Below are 16,481 nucleotides of genomic sequence, written 5' to 3'. Positions count from 1 at the left end.
TTTGATTTAATCTGCTCAAAGGAGCATTTAAGTGAGATTCACAACATGATATTACCTCAGATTGTGCCGTGTATGTTTGAAAAGTACACCAATGTGATATTTAAGGAACTTCCTGTAGTAAATTTAACATTTGTCCAACACAACAAATCTGAGCTCAGTATGAAAAACCATCAAATCTTTCACTGCTGTGTAAAAAAGTTTAGATAAATCTAAACTCCTACCCATTTTGCTCTCCAAGCAGATTAAACAAATGCTATGATTTGCAAATATGTGACCCTGGTCTGTTCTGCAAATGGATGTGTGGCTGAGTCGAGATGCATTGCGTTATAGGAGCCTTGTGTTTAAGTTTGCTTTAAAATGAAGTAATTTATATTCCTGCTATCTTCCCTCAGGGCATGTATATCAAATCGACATATGATGGTTTGCATGTAATCACCGGGACAACGGAAGGAGTAAGTACAAGCCTCTTTGTGTTCAATTGTATAGATTTTGACCTCACTGCACTGCAGCATAATACAGAAGAGTTTGGTGTGTCACTTATGGTCAAATCACAGTAAGCCCTGTTGTCGAGCTGCAGTTAATGTCCCTGCCTCTCCGTCTCTCCATCAGTCTCTGGCTGATCGCTGTAAGAAAATCCATGCTGGAGATGAAGTCATTCAGGTCAACCATCAGACAGTGGTAAGAAAACACTTTTATTCTATGTGCCTCTCATATTTGCTGTCTGAATTTGCATAAGATTCTTTTATATGCATTTTGCATTTGCAGATTCTTTATGCAAATGTCTGTTTAATTCATCCACGCCTGTTCTGTCCACAAAGAAATACCTGCCTCAGATAATGTGAACACGCTGTGAATGTGTATGTGGTACCTTTATACACATTCATATCTGTATTGCAACAGTGAGCCACCACAGCACTACTGGACTTGTTAGAGTATAAGTGGATGGCTGTAGTGCCTCTTGTATGATTTTGAGGATGTGGATATTTTACTCTTTCTGGATGGATATGTGTCTTTGGCTGTCACAGGGTCAGTTGGATGGTCAGTTGAAATCGTTGAACTTGTGCTCAGAAGAGCACTACAGTCCATCAGGAGGTACCTGCTTAGGGCCCTTAAGAACTCTGGCCAAAATGCAGTGTTTTCAATGTTATTACTGTCGGTAACGTTTAAACTGCTAGACACCCAGGGTGTATTGTAGGTGTCTAGTGGGTTGGTGGGTTTCTGCGTTCTCTGAGATACACTGTAGAGAGATAACAGGAAACAAAGGAAAGAGGGATGGGAAATGGCCCCCAGGAAAGGAGCTCCACCTTGCAGCAAGTTTTCCCAGTGGCCACTCACAGTATTGCAGTGAAATAATCCACTGCTGCTCAAAAAGCATCTGCCCCATAGACCACCACTGAGAGAGATGTCTGTAAAACTTTTGACAGGACACACTGAACTTCAAACAAGGTCTATAATGCATATTTATATTATGAATTGTTTGTCCGTTTTTCCTCAAGCTGAGAGAAAGTGATTGAAAAATCTGTGACATCATCACAAAGTCTATGAGCAGAGCAGAAACTCGTGTGCGGGGCCAGCGGGAGAAACACTAATGAGCATAACCAGTGGGCCGTATATTGCAGAAGTAAACCCAGAAGCTAGAAACTTTTTGGGTGTACGCGCCAGGCGAGCAACTACTTTAGAATGAATGGGCAACAGTCAGTATCTTGGTGTTATTATGTATTTATAAATCTATTGTAATGGCATGCAATAAAGGTCCTTGGTTGGGGATGTTGCCTTAAATCCCCTGACCACCAGGGACTCAAAAGTCTTCTTATTTTGATTAAAAAAAAAAAAAAAACAGTGGTCGGAGAAGTACACAGATCTTTTTCTTAAGTAAAGGTAGTAATACCACAGTCTGAAAATGCTCACTTACAAGTAAAAGTCCTGCATTCAAACTCTCACTCACATGTACAAAAGTACTAGAATCAAAATGTACTCAAAGTACAAAAATGTAAAAGTACTTACTATGCACAATGGCCAATTTCAAGATAATATATTATATTACTGGATAACTACTTTTGCATTTATGTGTTCATCACTTTAATGCTACAGCTATTTACTTCTTATCCTGCTCTGTAGTTTAACTTATTATAATAAATCTTCATTCATTAGTTGATTATACTTTGTATTAATAATCTGAATCTGCAATGAAACTGATGTTATCTGATAAATGTAGTGGAGTAGATATATTAAGTGGCATAAATGGAAATACTCAAGTACAATGCAAGTACCTCAAAATGATGGGCTACTTAAGAACATTACTTGAGAAAATGTACTTAGTTACATTCCACCACTGTAAAGGTGTGTGGTGACCATAAATTATTCTCTACTGTGCTGTGTTCAACCTCAAAGGAGCACTAACCAGACAGAAATAATTGGCCGGTCACGTCACTGGTCTTTGAGACAAAACTGCACAAACTGCCTGTTGCTGTTGTACATAGCATTGCATAAATCTAGTGGAAATGAAAGCAAAAACTTCCAGTGGTGCACAATTTAAATATAGCATCCTTTGTCTAAAATAATTGCTACTTGTGTATGCAACAGCCAGACGTATGGTAATTGCACAGCTCAAGTCAGGTTCATTTCAGTCAGTCAGTTCACCCACTGAATTCAGCCATTTTTATAGAGAATAAGTGCAAACACAGAGTTGATTTAGATGTCAAGACTCTTTCATCTCACTGTGAAGCAAAGTTTAAAGACTGCCAAAAAGTGAGAGCACGAAGATGTCAGTGCTTCTAATGGGGAACCAAAAGAAATGCACTTCTATCCCAACAGACCTTTTTGTAAAGACAGATCATTTAACCTGTCACACCAGAGGTGTAATTAATATTGTCAAAGGGGCTGTATACGACATTCAGAATGTACTTAGGATTTAGAGTCTGACTCAGGCTTTCTGCACAGGGTTCTCAACATGGAGGTGGCTGAGTCAGAGGCTAGCAGCTAATGGTGCTAGCAGCTTGAGCAGTGCTAACAACAGCTACAGTGCTGACAAAACCAACGGTATTAATTGGGCAAGAAACTGGAGGGTGTGCGCTTTGCTTCAGCGACGACGCTGTCCTGATATCAGCAGTAACAGCTATATGAGCTCAGTCAGCTGTTCTCATCCCAACTCGTCAAATACTGCTGCTTTGTCAATGGACCTACATGTCAAAATGTGATGCTCTAGGTACCCTTCTGTGTCAGTTGTATAGTATATACTTCTTACATGCATTGTGTCTTTTCAAAATACATTTTAATTTTGGCAGGAAACGTACAGTTCCTTTTCATTACAGTCTTTTTCAAAATAAACTTACAATGTAGGTAAAACACTTCCTTTTTACGTTTACTTTCGTAGGTTAAGGCAACAAACGCACATGGTTCTTTTTAGAAAAAAAACCCCATAATGGTTTAAAATATGTACACTTGTCAATATTGTATCCTAATGTGACGTCACATGACATAGGCCTATATCATCAGCTAGTGAAGCATGCTACACATATTAACACACTATGGTGTTATTGAAATAACTTTATTGACTTTCTGTTTCACATGGGAAACAAACTGTGAGCTCCCAGGTGAAAGTCCGGTGTTTGTTTGACTCATCCACCTTCTTCAGTGTTTAGATGGGATATATACACAGGGACTGACATGTACTGACATGCATGCACAGCACACACAGGTAGCATGGCTTCATTTTTTGTTTAGGATGGCATTACTTCACTGTATCTTTACATGAGAAATATTTGTTTGCTGCTATATTCATGTTCTGAGTATCACATAGAGCTCCTTGATTTATGTTATTTATTACGTTGTGCTTTTGATGAAGCATTTTGCTTTCTTTGATTGATTGGCAGCAGGGCTTCAAATCTGCACCTTGATCATCATTTGCCACATCTCTTGTATCATCTAATGTTTATTAATGTTTTTTTTTAATATCTTGTATAACAGCTGGAAAAACAGCATAAAGTGATGATTATGATGCTGTATTTACTGTATGTTATTAGTACATGGAACTAGGACAGAGTTTACAGGTGGATGCTGAGGAGGTGGTGGTGATGGAGAGATGTCTTGTTGCGGCTGTTCTGGAAATGAGCAGCAGCTGAGTGAGTCTGACAGCTTAAGTGGGTGATGGCAATATGTAAACTCAGTTGACGTGTGTGCTGATCCAGAACTGCGCTGTCAATCATAATACATCTAATTTAGTGTGGCCCAGAGTTAAGAACAAATTCATGGTGGTTGATTGTTCATAACATCCCATTAAGGATTAGGGCATTAGCCACGATGAAACCTTCGGAGAAACAGGGCGATGCTGCATTGAACTAGATGTGTCGGTGATAGCTCAGAATTCCTTGCACCATCTCGCTTCACAAGAACTTGAGAAACCAGAGCAGGAAAGGACTGCAAGGGCTTAAAAAACAGTCTTGTGGCCTGAGAGACAGTAACACAAACATCAAGGTTTAAAAAAATACCAAATAAAAAATAAAAATGCTTGAAAAAGTTCAGAAAGCAGCAGGGAGAAGTCGAGCAGAAAGACACAGAACAGAGATCACTGGATTTTAGCATCCTTTTTCACGAGAAGCAGACGTAACAATGACAGCTAAAGCGAAGGAGTTACATCAACCAAAGGAAACTAAGGAGGGAAAAATCCTCCAAGGCAAAAGCTGCCTTATGATAAACTCAGAAAATGTTATAACACATGTAGAATAAGCTGGAAAGAAATGGCAAATTATTTTGGGCTACTGAGCACAACATTAAAAAGACTATAAAATAAAGACAGCATGTGAGACATAAATAACTCCAGGCAGCAAGAATAGATTGAATTTCTGGTGCAGGTCAATAAATAGAGAAGGCATCAAACACATAAAAAGGACAGTAAATTTTAACACTGGAGAGGGTAAGCAGAATCCCCTGAAGGAAATAAAACAAAAAGATGAAACCAGTGGCATCACATTTTATAAGAAGCACCCTAAAGCAGAACATATCTAGAGACAAGACAAAGCAGTGGATAGTTGAAAAAAAGAGGGTAAATATCATAGGTTTCAGTGCTTTAAATAAACATTTTTGTTGGCTTTACACAGCAAAATAATCTTTTTTATCATAGATTAAAGCCAGTTTTGGAGTGAAATGTCGGTCTGTCTCTTTAATGCACTTTCTGTGTGCAGGATTTCTGTGTAGTAGTTGTCAAGGTGAAAAATTACTTGGAAAGGAACAAAGTGATTGCTAGGTCAGTGCCTGAAAAATGCCCGGTTTCTAAGGCAGCCTGGAATACGCAAGAAACTCGGCGCAGTCAGCCAAGCAAGAGAGGATATTTCCTCCCCAAACTGGACCTGGCATATTTGGTTCAGCTACAGACTGTGTTTCTCTGGGCGGGATGTGTTTGTGGTGCCAAATGTCATCAGAACTGGGTTAAAGACTATTTACAAGGCATGCAGCTGTTCATAACATACAACATCGGGGCTTACCGCATCATGACAGCGACCGCTGATTGATATCACAGGAGGTGTACAAGATGCCCTTAGGCATCCAACTTTGCATTCAGCATCATTCATCAGCATACCAAGGCTGTGCTGCAGACTCCAACCATCAGGATCCACGTGTATTATTTAAGTAACGACCACAACAGCACAGAGGAGGGTTAGGTGCAATGAAAAGTCATCCAAATCACATGTGAAAGGAAACACCCAACAACTCCTCAGACATGTTTTAAAGTAATATTTTGTATAACATGGTTTTCCCACATTATAGTTAAAAATCCTTTGAAAAGGGGTTCAATTCATGCTAGGTTGACCGGTGTATGCACAGAATGCATTAAAATGGCTAGCTTTAGCGTTAGAGGAATCATCGGGGAGATTTAGGTTGAAATGTCTGAACCTCAGACAGACCCAGACTCATGGTATGTGTCTACAAGATCCGTCATTTCCATGCTTCTTATTTATTGTTGTGTGCACTCATGTAATGCATTCTAGCAGCTCTGCACTGTATTTCAAGTGAAGGGGCGTCTGCTCCTTATTTGCATAAAGTTGAATCTAGGCTACTTTATGCAAATCAGGGGCGTCCAGCATGACTCTGCGCTTGTGGATATTCACAAAAAACTCTGGAACTAACTGCTGTCGATCTAATATAAAGATTCAGCAAGTGCATGGCTAATTTCTGGCCTCAAATATTCCTAAACGAGCTGCCATGTTGCTTCAGTCTCAAATCTGGGAGGAGACCAGATAAAGACACCTGGTTAACGCGTTGGAGGCAGGACTCTGGTCATTCCTATGAAAAGTTGCATGAAATGACCCAAATGATCGGCGCTGCGTCCCACTGGATGTTCATAGTGAAATATTAGCTTAATGTTTCTGTAGTTTGAGTCACGGGGATGCCTGAACCCTTATCATGCTGTTGTTGTTTGTAAGGTGGGCTGGCAGCTGAAGAACTTGGTGAACTTGCTGCGTGGGGACCCTGCAGGTGTCACCCTGACGCTGAAGAAACGCCCACAGAGCACGCTCACATCAACCCCTGCTCTGCTCAAGAACATGAGATGGAAACCGTTGGCTCTGCAAGTATGATGACTGCATTCATCCTCCACAGATATGTTTGTTTATGTCTGTTTGTGTATAGTTATGTATTTGTATGTGTATATCGCTGTGCTTCTGTCTGTTAAATATAAGACTGCAAAGACTACAGACACGAGACACCAAAATCCCAGATCAGCCCATAAATTACCACATTTTTAGAGTACAAACTGAGGATGGGGTTCAACTGAAATAGCACTTTTACAATAGGGTGTTATCAAAAACAAGAACCCTAAAACTATGGAAGCAAATAAGGGACAAAAGCATTTCTGATTTTAACAACTGCTGAGTACTTAATATTGTAATTTAGATAGCATTGAATTCAAAGCATTGGAATATTTCACCTTGAAAAACAATGTGCCTAAACTCATTTGTTCTGAATTCATGTCTTTGAAATTAAAATGTGAATTTTGTTAATTTGCAATTTCAAAAGCTGAATTTAGATATATATTGTCAATGTTCACAAAGTCAGATCCAACAATTCAAGTTCAGTAATTTAAAAAAAAGATCCCTTTTAACTGGAATTTTTGCATCTGAATTTGACTAAACGAATATGAATGATGTGTGTTTTGACATTTTTAACTTTCAATCTGAATCTGCGAACATTGGCAAAAATGTATTCAGTTCAGCTTTTGAAATTGCAAATCAAACATTTCATATTTTAATTCTAAAGAGGTAAATTCAGAACAAATTAATTCAGATACATGTATTTTGAAGTAAAATATTTCAATACCATGTATTATTGAGTGGTGTTTAAATTTATAATAAGTATTTAGTAGCTGTTAAAATGTAAAACTCCTGTTTTCTGTGTTCTGCTTCCATATAAAACAAACGATAGCTAGTAATAGTGTAAATATTTTAGAGAGATATTGTTACTTTGTATTTTGGAGGTACTGCCTTTACTGCAAACACCTCCCTAATGCACCACCACTTGCTTCTGATTGATCGAGGGTTCCAGCATCATTCATTCACAAGTTGACATTTCAGCCCTCAGTGGCATCTGTTGTCCTACTTCGGCCAAACCGGCCACATTATTGGGATCATGTGCCTGAGCCAGAAATGGGTGGAAATGAGAGGGATGTGTATTAATGTATCCCAGCCTTTCTTTGAGTCCTAGGCCAGAGAAAATGTTTTCTCCCCCCTGAGGCCCTGAAGCGCAGTCCTGCACAGCCTCCTCCCCCTTCACATCACATCCTCATTCTTCTTCTCCACCTAAATCGAATTTGCTCTCCTGCTGGCATTTTAGGGGACAGAAAAGGAAAAAAAAAAGAACACAGAAACTAATGTTTTCTGCTCCAAGATGTGACTAAAATTAACAATGTCAAGGTATCATCTGTTAAGTTATTAAAAAGAACATTGTGCTGTGGAAGGCCTGCAGTAACTCTGACACACATAATGGTCTTATGATGGAGCACATCTCCCGATAATACATCTCTGATATTAGTCAGCTGTGAGTTACGCAACATATTAGCATAGTTTGAGCAGTGACAAATTAGTATTCTATTGTTGAAAGAGTTTCAGTTTGTACTCATTTAATAAGCTCGCAAGTGTTTTTGGAAGTCCATGTTTTATCACTGCAAAACAGGCATCTTGTGATTGGATTACTTCTCTCTCTCTCTCTCTCTCTCAAGTCAGTGATTTTGCAGCCTCCTATTATGATGTCATAAATGTGACAAGAAGATAATTAAAAAGATATTTTGTTATAAAGGCATCATAAAAACAAACAAGGTGTTATCAATCTCCATGTACTGTTTTACAGACTATATAGGCTATGACCAGATTTCCCTTGACCTGAATGAGAGGGACGACTAGACTGCACAGCGACCCGTCTTCTTGTGTGCACCAGTTAGAACTGGAGCATCAGAAACGTACAGTACACTGCTCATTTCACGGTTGAGATGCTCAGCAGCACAGCCTGAACCGAACAAATGGTCCCTGACTGACTAACTGACTGGACTGCTGTGAACTCCAAATTTTCTATGTGTCAATCCCTGTAACTGTTCCCCTCTCTCTCTCTCTCTCCCTGTCTGCCTGTCTCTCTCTCTCTTTTGTACACGCTCACACATACACACACACTCACTCACACACAGCCAATCTTCCCTCAGAGCCCCAGCAGCAGTGTTGCCACGCCCACCAGCACTTTAAGCACTCCATCCAGGAGGAGTAGCTGCGCCCTGCAGGACCTCTTCATCCCCCCTCCTCCTGCAGAACCCTACACCCCCAGGTGAACTCACACTTTCACATAATATCATCAATAGTGCATGATTTACCAAATAATGGCACCATGTGGAGTTTTTGACCACTAGTAGTGCTGTGGAGCAATGTTTCTCAAGTGGGACCCCACTTTGTTTATATCATGCATATGTACTAGGACACACATGCACTAGGACACACATGCACACCAATGAGCACACTGCATACACATGCCTTGCTATTGGTTTCATGTGACTCCACTGATTTACAATTGGTGTTGGTAACACAAAGAAATAGCAACACACCACAAAGGCAGTGAGGAAGAAGACGGCTACTGTAGCTAGCAAACATTCAGTTAATGCAAACAGGTGAGAAACACTAAATGTAAACATAACTAAGAGAAACTCCACATGGTACCTGTCACTGCGAACATGTTAGCATGCTTATGTTAGCATTTAGCCCAAAGCCCCACTGTGCATGCACACGTGGACATATTTTTGTAGAGGTGTGCTTCACAGTTTAAATTTGTGTACAAGGAGACTGCTCAGATGCACTTACACTGGTGTATCCGTTAACCATTAGTCCAAAAAATGTATGCTCCCATGCTTCAGAAATTACTTTTTTTTTCTCTAAAACTTAATTTTAAATGTGTGTGTGTCAGTGAAAACACTCATGCCATGTACCCTGGGCAAATTATGCATTAGCTTGTCGACGCTTCATCATTGGGGACTTGAAACTTGAAACTCCACCCCGATGGCTATGACCCCCCAGTGGAAGTCCCTCAAGTCCAAGTGGGCTGATTTCATGGATCTAAAGAAGCGGCTCCAAATCTGTCCTGGCATCTTCCTCATCCTGTTTATAGTTTTGATTAGCCTCTGCTACTGCAGAACTTTAGCTGATCCCAACCCGTGCACTTTGACCTCACCTAACATGATAATGTTGTCACGTCAAATCTGATAGATTCATGAAATTCTCACATTTTAGATTTAATATCTGATAGCCCATTAGTTAGGGTAAAATAGCCAACACTTAAAAGACCGTTTTTTTCAATCTCTTTGGCTATGAGAGGTGCTGCAGCACCATCAGCATCCACCTTCTGGCCCACATGCTCTGCTGTGCAGAGCTGCTAGAATGGCGGTACCATCACTTGCTGTAACTTCAAGGAAAAGTCTGGTAACTTTCTTTCAACAAATCCAACGAGAAGACTTAACAAACAATATATTGATCAGCTATTATAAATACACCAGTGAGTCACACCGTTACATTCTCTTATTACCCACAACAGAGATACATACAAGATACAAGATACAATACAAATACACCAAATGTGTATGTGATCTCTTTTTAAAAACGTACACAGGGACAAATGGGCTTGGGGCTGAGAGCCACAGAGGCTGAAGAGGAGGACTAACACAATGTGGTTTGGAGTTTTTTATGGAATGTGTTGACAACAACAAATCCCCGGCTTTATCCTTTAAACTAAAAACGAGGCTATTTTCTGACAGTTTACATGCAGAAGATGTTGACTTTTCAGCCTACAGTACATTCTGATGATGGCATTGCTTCTTTTCTTTCCTAGCAGTCCTGATCTTCACTGACATTAAACTTGCTTCCTGCTTTCGGTTACCACAGAGATGACAAAGGAAATCTATCGGGTGACGATCCTCAATCAGATGTCCATGTCGCTGAGGGATCTGAGTCACCAAACTCCTACCTTGACCAGGAATGTCGGCAGCGATTTCCTCTGGTGGAGGAAGATTCTATACTGTACTGTTACGAGTACGACCAGAACCAAGAGGCGTCATCAGTCCGCAGGGGGAGCACTCCCACCTATGGTAAGACCTCGTCCCCGTCTGAAGACGTGCTGCTGTAATCGTGAGAGCCAACAGCTCAAGGCCCCGCGAGTGTGACGTCTGTTTGCTTTTGAGATGTTTTTTTATGAGACGTCTGCAGTCGTTTGATGTGTGTGTGGGCAGCTGTGTGATATTGACGTTCCGTGCGCCTCCTTGCTGCAGGCAGGTTGAGGCCCATCTCAATGCCAGTGGAATACAACTGGGTGGGAGACAACGAAGACCTGGCCAAGCTGAAGAGGGAGAGCAGGAGAGGTGAGTGGGAGGCAGTGGGAGAGAGAGAAAGAAAGGGAGAAAGAGAAAGGAGGGAGACAGAGAGGGACAGAGGGAGCTGAGGTGAGTGGGTGGATATCTCATAATATCCTCACCCTCTCAGATCTCCGAGCCAAAAAGTAGAAGGATGAGCTGGCCTGTCAAAACTGATAACATGCTGGATATCAGTTCGTGCCTCGATCTCCTCCATGTGTTCACAATCTATCACTGCTCCTTTTTTTCCTTTTTTCATCCCTCTCTTTTCTCGCCCCTAGCTTTGCCATTTCTTTCTGTTCGGATATAAAAAGTGCACTGTTGCTTTGGCAACTGTAGAAATATATCCTGATATTTTCACATTTTGTTGGTGACTGTCAAACCAGGTGGTAAATGGAGTGGGAGGAGACTGAATTACTTTATTTCAGTCTCAAAGAAAGACTTGAGTGATGTGTTTGTTTCCTCTGGGGATGATGGTGATATGTTGCTCCTTTGGGTTTTGCAAAAAAAAAAAAGTGATGGAGCTATATTTATCTACAAGAGACAGTATTTGGAAGTTTGAGGGCTTCCTGCCTGACAACAGCCGTCCTCTGTAGGTAGTCCTTTGAAACATCAGCATTCACTGATCTCAGAAAGAGAGATTGTTAAAGGCATCTGACAGCTCTTACAGTCGATTACATAAAGGTTTGATCATTATTGTGACAAACTATTGTAGCAACTAATATGCAGCTAAAAGTCCAAAGTCTGCATGCAAAATTACGTGACTTAAAGGGGCAATGTGTAGGATGGAGTGGCATCTAGCGGTTAGGTTTGCAGATTACAACCAGCTGAAACTTCTCCCATGTGCCAAGCATGACCTCCGAGTCAGGATAAAATAGTTTGATAACAAATAAGTGTTTCTCCGACGCTGTTTGCAGATGCGGATGCGCAGCTAGCTAACAGTCAGACAGTAATTCTAGTGTCTCCGATAACTTAAGATCTGGATGTTTAGCCGAATTATCGGCAGGTTTACATTTAAAATCAGTGTTTTTCCAAGGCTGTTCAGCTTGTCACAGAAGGGCTGCTAACTACAGTGGTCAACCCAAAAACAAGAAAGGCCCTATATAAATCCAGCATTTGGTTTGTCTGTTCTGGGCCACTGTAGAAGCATGGCGTTGCAGTTTCAGGGACGATGATCGCTCTCTATGTAGATATAAACAGCTCATTCTAAGGTAACAAAAAACTGATGATTCTTATTGTCAGGTGATTATACACCAAAGAAAACATACTTATTATATTATCATCCATTTTTGTCAATATATTCCCTAAATATGACACACTGGACCTTAAATTGAAACGGTCTTACTGAAATGGTGCAGCATCTCATAATTCTGATGTGTTCTGTGGAACTGTAAAGAGCATTTAGTATGTAAATGATACTTTTTTGAAGTTCAATTTCATTAAGTGCGTGTAGCATTGACTATGCCTCTGTTGTTTCTCTGCAGAGAATTCCCTCCTGCGTTTTGCGAGTGAAGATAAAACCCCGGGGGACGAATTCCTGCTGGGACGCAGCCTGAGTCAGAACAGGAGGAAGACCGATCGGGGAGGCAGCCCCACCCATTACACACTTGTCCCTGCGCTCCAGATGGAAGTCTCCCTGTCCACATCCAGCTCCGACTCTGCCTCCCTCTACCACGTGAGTCCCTTGTGTCTATAAAACTCCACATTTTTTGTTGAAAGCTAGCATAGAAGCACGGGGGTCCTCTGCATGTCGTCATTCTTGTTTACTTTGCAGGTGTTTGAACGCTCCTCACTGCTGTCAAGGTCAAAGAAGAAAAGTAAAGGTAAGAGCATTTATTCAAGGAGTTTCACTTGAGCGCTCACATGTACTCAAACCCAAACATGAGCAGGTGTTTCTGGAGCTGTGTTTTCTGACCCCGTCGTCTGTTCTGCTCCTCTGGTGCCGCCTGCAGCTGGAAGTCCCATGTCTTCAATCAGCAAGCGGCGGATTTCCTGCAGAGACTTGGGTCAGGGGGACTGTGAGGGCTGGCTGTGGAAAAAGAAGGATGCTAAAACTTATTTTTCGCAGAAGTGGAAGAAATACTGGTTCATCCTGAAAGACACGTGCCTGTACTGGTACATGAACGAGGAGGTGAATATGATGATTTTTTACAAAATAGCAATTTGCAGCATTAAGCCTTGATTCATTATGTGGCACACTGTTTTAACTCTGCTTTTGCTCGTCACAGGATGAGAAGGCAGAGGGCTTTGTCAGCCTCCCAGAGTTCAAGATAGATCGTGCCACTGAATGCAGAAGGAAGTAGTGAGTACTGATTTTCACCTGAACACAACGGATCAAGTTTCTAAGAATTGCATTGCTTTTCCATTTAGCCTCAAAATGGGACAAAACTAGATACAAATTTCTTGAAGACAAAGATGACAGCTGAGACTTTATATTGCATATTCAGATACAGTCCTACAAATGTGTTATCGGTGCAGAGGTAACCTTGTGCAAATTGGTTCTTGGCAAGAAAACCATTGGCATATATATTGAATAATTTAGGGGACTGACCATGCAAAACGGACAATTTACAGAGGACGTTTGACTCACAAACAATATGCATAAGCACCATTGAGCAGCAGCATTTTTGTATGCTGACAGGAGGACAGCAGATGTGTACATTCATAGTTTTATTATAATTTTGTATAGGATATTAATTTAAATCTGAGACCACAAATAAAATAATGAAAAAGATGAAAGGTATACTATGCAGGATTTCCCTGAAAAAATGAAGTATTGGTTCATACAAAAGTAATCCCTCTCAGTCATTACTAATGACCCACCAGAAGTGTGTGGTGGTGTATTTTTCTGCCATAAGCAGCACACATCAAAGAGGAAGCTGCAAAAATTGTGGACACAATGCCGAAAAAATGCAAACATAGCAAGGTGAAATGCCGCCTTAAATGAGAGAATCTGGTGTTCACTTTTACTTTTGCTTTCACTTTCACATTCACTGGCAATGCCGTTTACAAACAGCAATCAAAATTTCCTGCATAACAGCAGTGCTCATTGCATAGTGCAATGATGGTGTTAAAATATCTACTAATATCTAATATCTAGAAAGGTGCACTGAGTAGAGTAGAGATCAGGTGTGTCTGTGAGAGTGTAGGATGGGGAACAGGGAGTGCAGGCTTTGTATGTGCATGACAGTAGAGGATGAGACGAAATGAGTCCAAACCTTTGTATAGATGTCAGTTTTTGAGCCATGATAAAGGTCACAATGTGGCCTGCAACAGACTAGATAAGGCATGTTTTTAGGCTAGACTGTTGCCAGAAATGCATTTTAATTAAACAAAGGCATCGAGTGTACGTTAAAACCTGTTGGCGAGCACATTGCCCTGTCATGTTGACCACAAAGTTGCCCAGTGTATTGCCACCACAAGTGATGAGTTAACCAATAAAGCCATTTCAGCAGCTAGCGAACACTATTGCATGTCATCAAAAACCATTGCTGTGATTGGTAGTATTAATACAAACCACAATTATCTTACCTTGGCATACAAATCTGGACAGGAACAATTCCTAAATGCCAACAAGGTAAAATGTCAATTTCAAATGAAAATACTAACAATCATTTAACATGACCACCATGAACATTGTCCCTAGTGGAAACAAGATTATAAGATGAAGAAATTGTTCATCACTTGCGGCATAAAACGAAGTAGTCAATAAAGGTGGTTTTTCAAGGATTGTGTATCACTGCAATCATGAGAGGTCCTTGAGCATACAATCATACATGGGCACAAAAAATATTAGGCTGATTGGTCGTGTAGTTTGTGAGATAAGCTGCAGACAGACAGATACACACACAAAATGCATGACCTTCTTCAGGTTTACTTACTTAACACTAAGTAGACTAGATATGTAAAACAAGAAGTGCATACATCCTATTGTATCAGTGATAATTTAACCAAGTCTTGGACAAACATGTAGCGCTTTTTGGACCTGAGGGCAGTATCAAGAGAAAGGGCTAATTATTTGTTGAGAATGAGTGTTGATCCATTTCATTCCTTAAAAAATATTTTCAAAAGTTGATTTTTTAGAATGTATTTTAAATGCAGTGTGTGGCGCCTGCGGGTGCATGGTACAAAAAAAAACAGAAGCACAAGTGCCATAGCACTAATAAACCCAGCAACAACAACAACAGCAACAAAAAAGAGTCTTTAAAGCAAGTAGGTGTAGAAGTTTTTTCTACATTTCTAGACCTTCAGATGGCCAGAAGTTAAATCTGATCTGGTTTTAAAAAAAGCCAAATCTTGCTTTTTAAAATTCAGTTGCAAATCCAACATAGACAATTCAATATAGTTCAGCCACTTTATACAGTATGCTTTGTGGCAAAAAACTAATGGCACATTTAATGAGTTTGTTGTTCAGTAATGGGTTAAAAGCCAGCCAATTCAGATGTTTTAAGAGTCATTATAAGGCTTTTTATAACCATGGCTTACCTTTGTGTATCCTAATCACACCACTCAGCTTCTGGCTGCAGGATTGTGTTTGCACGCACGCTTAATGAAACAGACTTAGACCTTCATACAGCTGCTGGAAATAAGCAGAGCAGTTTATCCTATGATGCAAAGTCTTGCTGTTTTTGTGTCAGTCTGAATTACTGTGTATGTGTGTGAGAGAGAGAGAGACTGTGCGCCTGTTTACCTCGGCAGTCTTCTGTATTCATATGTTAATGTGCTATATACCTCTCAGTTCTTGTGCATACATATGATTAAATATACTCTGGGTTTCTTTTCAGCGCTTTCAAGGCTTGCCATCCGAAGATAAAGACTTTCTACTTTGCAGCGGAAAATGTAGACGACATGTCCCGGTGAGTTAATGAGGCTGTGATAGTCATGCTGTAAACTCCCCCAATCCCCATTCTGCAACCACATTTATACCCCTGCTGGCCGGAAATTGAACCCCCCACCCCATCACACTGCCCACTCTGCTTGAAAAGAGCAGTTTTGCAAGGTGATTGGTCAAACACGGAGACAAACACATCACACAAGCACACGTTGCTTTATTGGATGTCAAGTCACTGTGCGTCATGACCGTTATTCTCCCCCCCACAGGTGGCTGAGTCGTCTCAGTATGGCAGTGGCAGGTTACTCAGAGCAGGAGAAAATTCGTCAGGACCAAGGTGAGATTAGTCACAGACTGTTCACGTCGCTGCAAAAGATTCACAGTCTGTTACAGGTCGACGCTTATGTAAAACACCATGATTGAGGAGTCTGATATAAATATGTAATGACGAATGCATGGAGAATTATTTTGCCTAGTCTTCACTTGGCGAGTTCTTAATTCCATATCACATGTCCACAGCAGCAATCTTTCACAAAAAAAGCTCCATCTTATACATGCTGCAACAGAAGAGAGAATTGAATAAATAACTTATTTCTACATCAGTAGCTGAGGCTTTTTAACACCTCTCCCCAGTTGCACTTCCACTTCACATCTGATTCAAGCATCTCTGCTTTGTGCTGAATATAAATGCTAATTTTAGGGGCTGAAGGCGTGCTTGTTATCTTCATATTCTGGTGTTCTTTGGCATCTCACAAATGGACAGGAAGTAATGTAAGCATCCTT

At 40.6% G+C, this 16,481-nt stretch overlaps 1 protein-coding gene across 10 annotated transcripts in view; it reads left to right on the top strand.

Annotated features, from left to right (window-relative positions):
- The window catches only part of LOC121952636 (connector enhancer of kinase suppressor of ras 2-like), a 46,577-nt gene that overhangs the window by 21,534 nt on the left and 8,562 nt on the right, over positions 1-16,481 (top strand). For 5 of the 10 annotated variants that reach the window (XM_042499424.1, XM_042499426.1, XM_042499423.1 and 2 more), the window contains 12 exons: positions 393-452; positions 610-678; positions 6,420-6,566; positions 8,669-8,802; positions 10,404-10,606; positions 10,787-10,876; positions 12,352-12,542; positions 12,642-12,690; positions 12,820-12,998; positions 13,096-13,169; positions 15,652-15,723; positions 15,968-16,035. In XM_042499424.1, the coding sequence (XP_042355358.1) occupies positions 393-452; positions 610-678; positions 6,420-6,566; positions 8,669-8,802; positions 10,404-10,606; positions 10,787-10,876; positions 12,352-12,542; positions 12,642-12,690; positions 12,820-12,998; positions 13,096-13,169; positions 15,652-15,723; positions 15,968-16,035 (1,336 nt within the window). The remainder of the gene's footprint in view (positions 1-392; positions 453-609; positions 679-6,419; positions 6,567-8,668; positions 8,803-10,403; positions 10,607-10,786; positions 10,877-12,351; positions 12,543-12,641; positions 12,691-12,819; positions 12,999-13,095; positions 13,170-15,651; positions 15,724-15,967; positions 16,036-16,481) is intronic. The other 5 variants (XM_042499428.1, XM_042499425.1, XM_042499430.1 and 2 more) reach the window with 2 other exon arrangements.

Source organism: Plectropomus leopardus, chromosome 13 (assembly GCF_008729295.1).
Source record: "Plectropomus leopardus isolate mb chromosome 13, YSFRI_Pleo_2.0, whole genome shotgun sequence".
In the NCBI taxonomy this organism is placed as follows: Eukaryota; Metazoa; Chordata; class Actinopteri; order Perciformes; family Serranidae; genus Plectropomus; species Plectropomus leopardus.
Note: the sequence above shows the minus strand (reverse complement) of the source record. Positions and strands in the feature narration are given on the sequence as shown.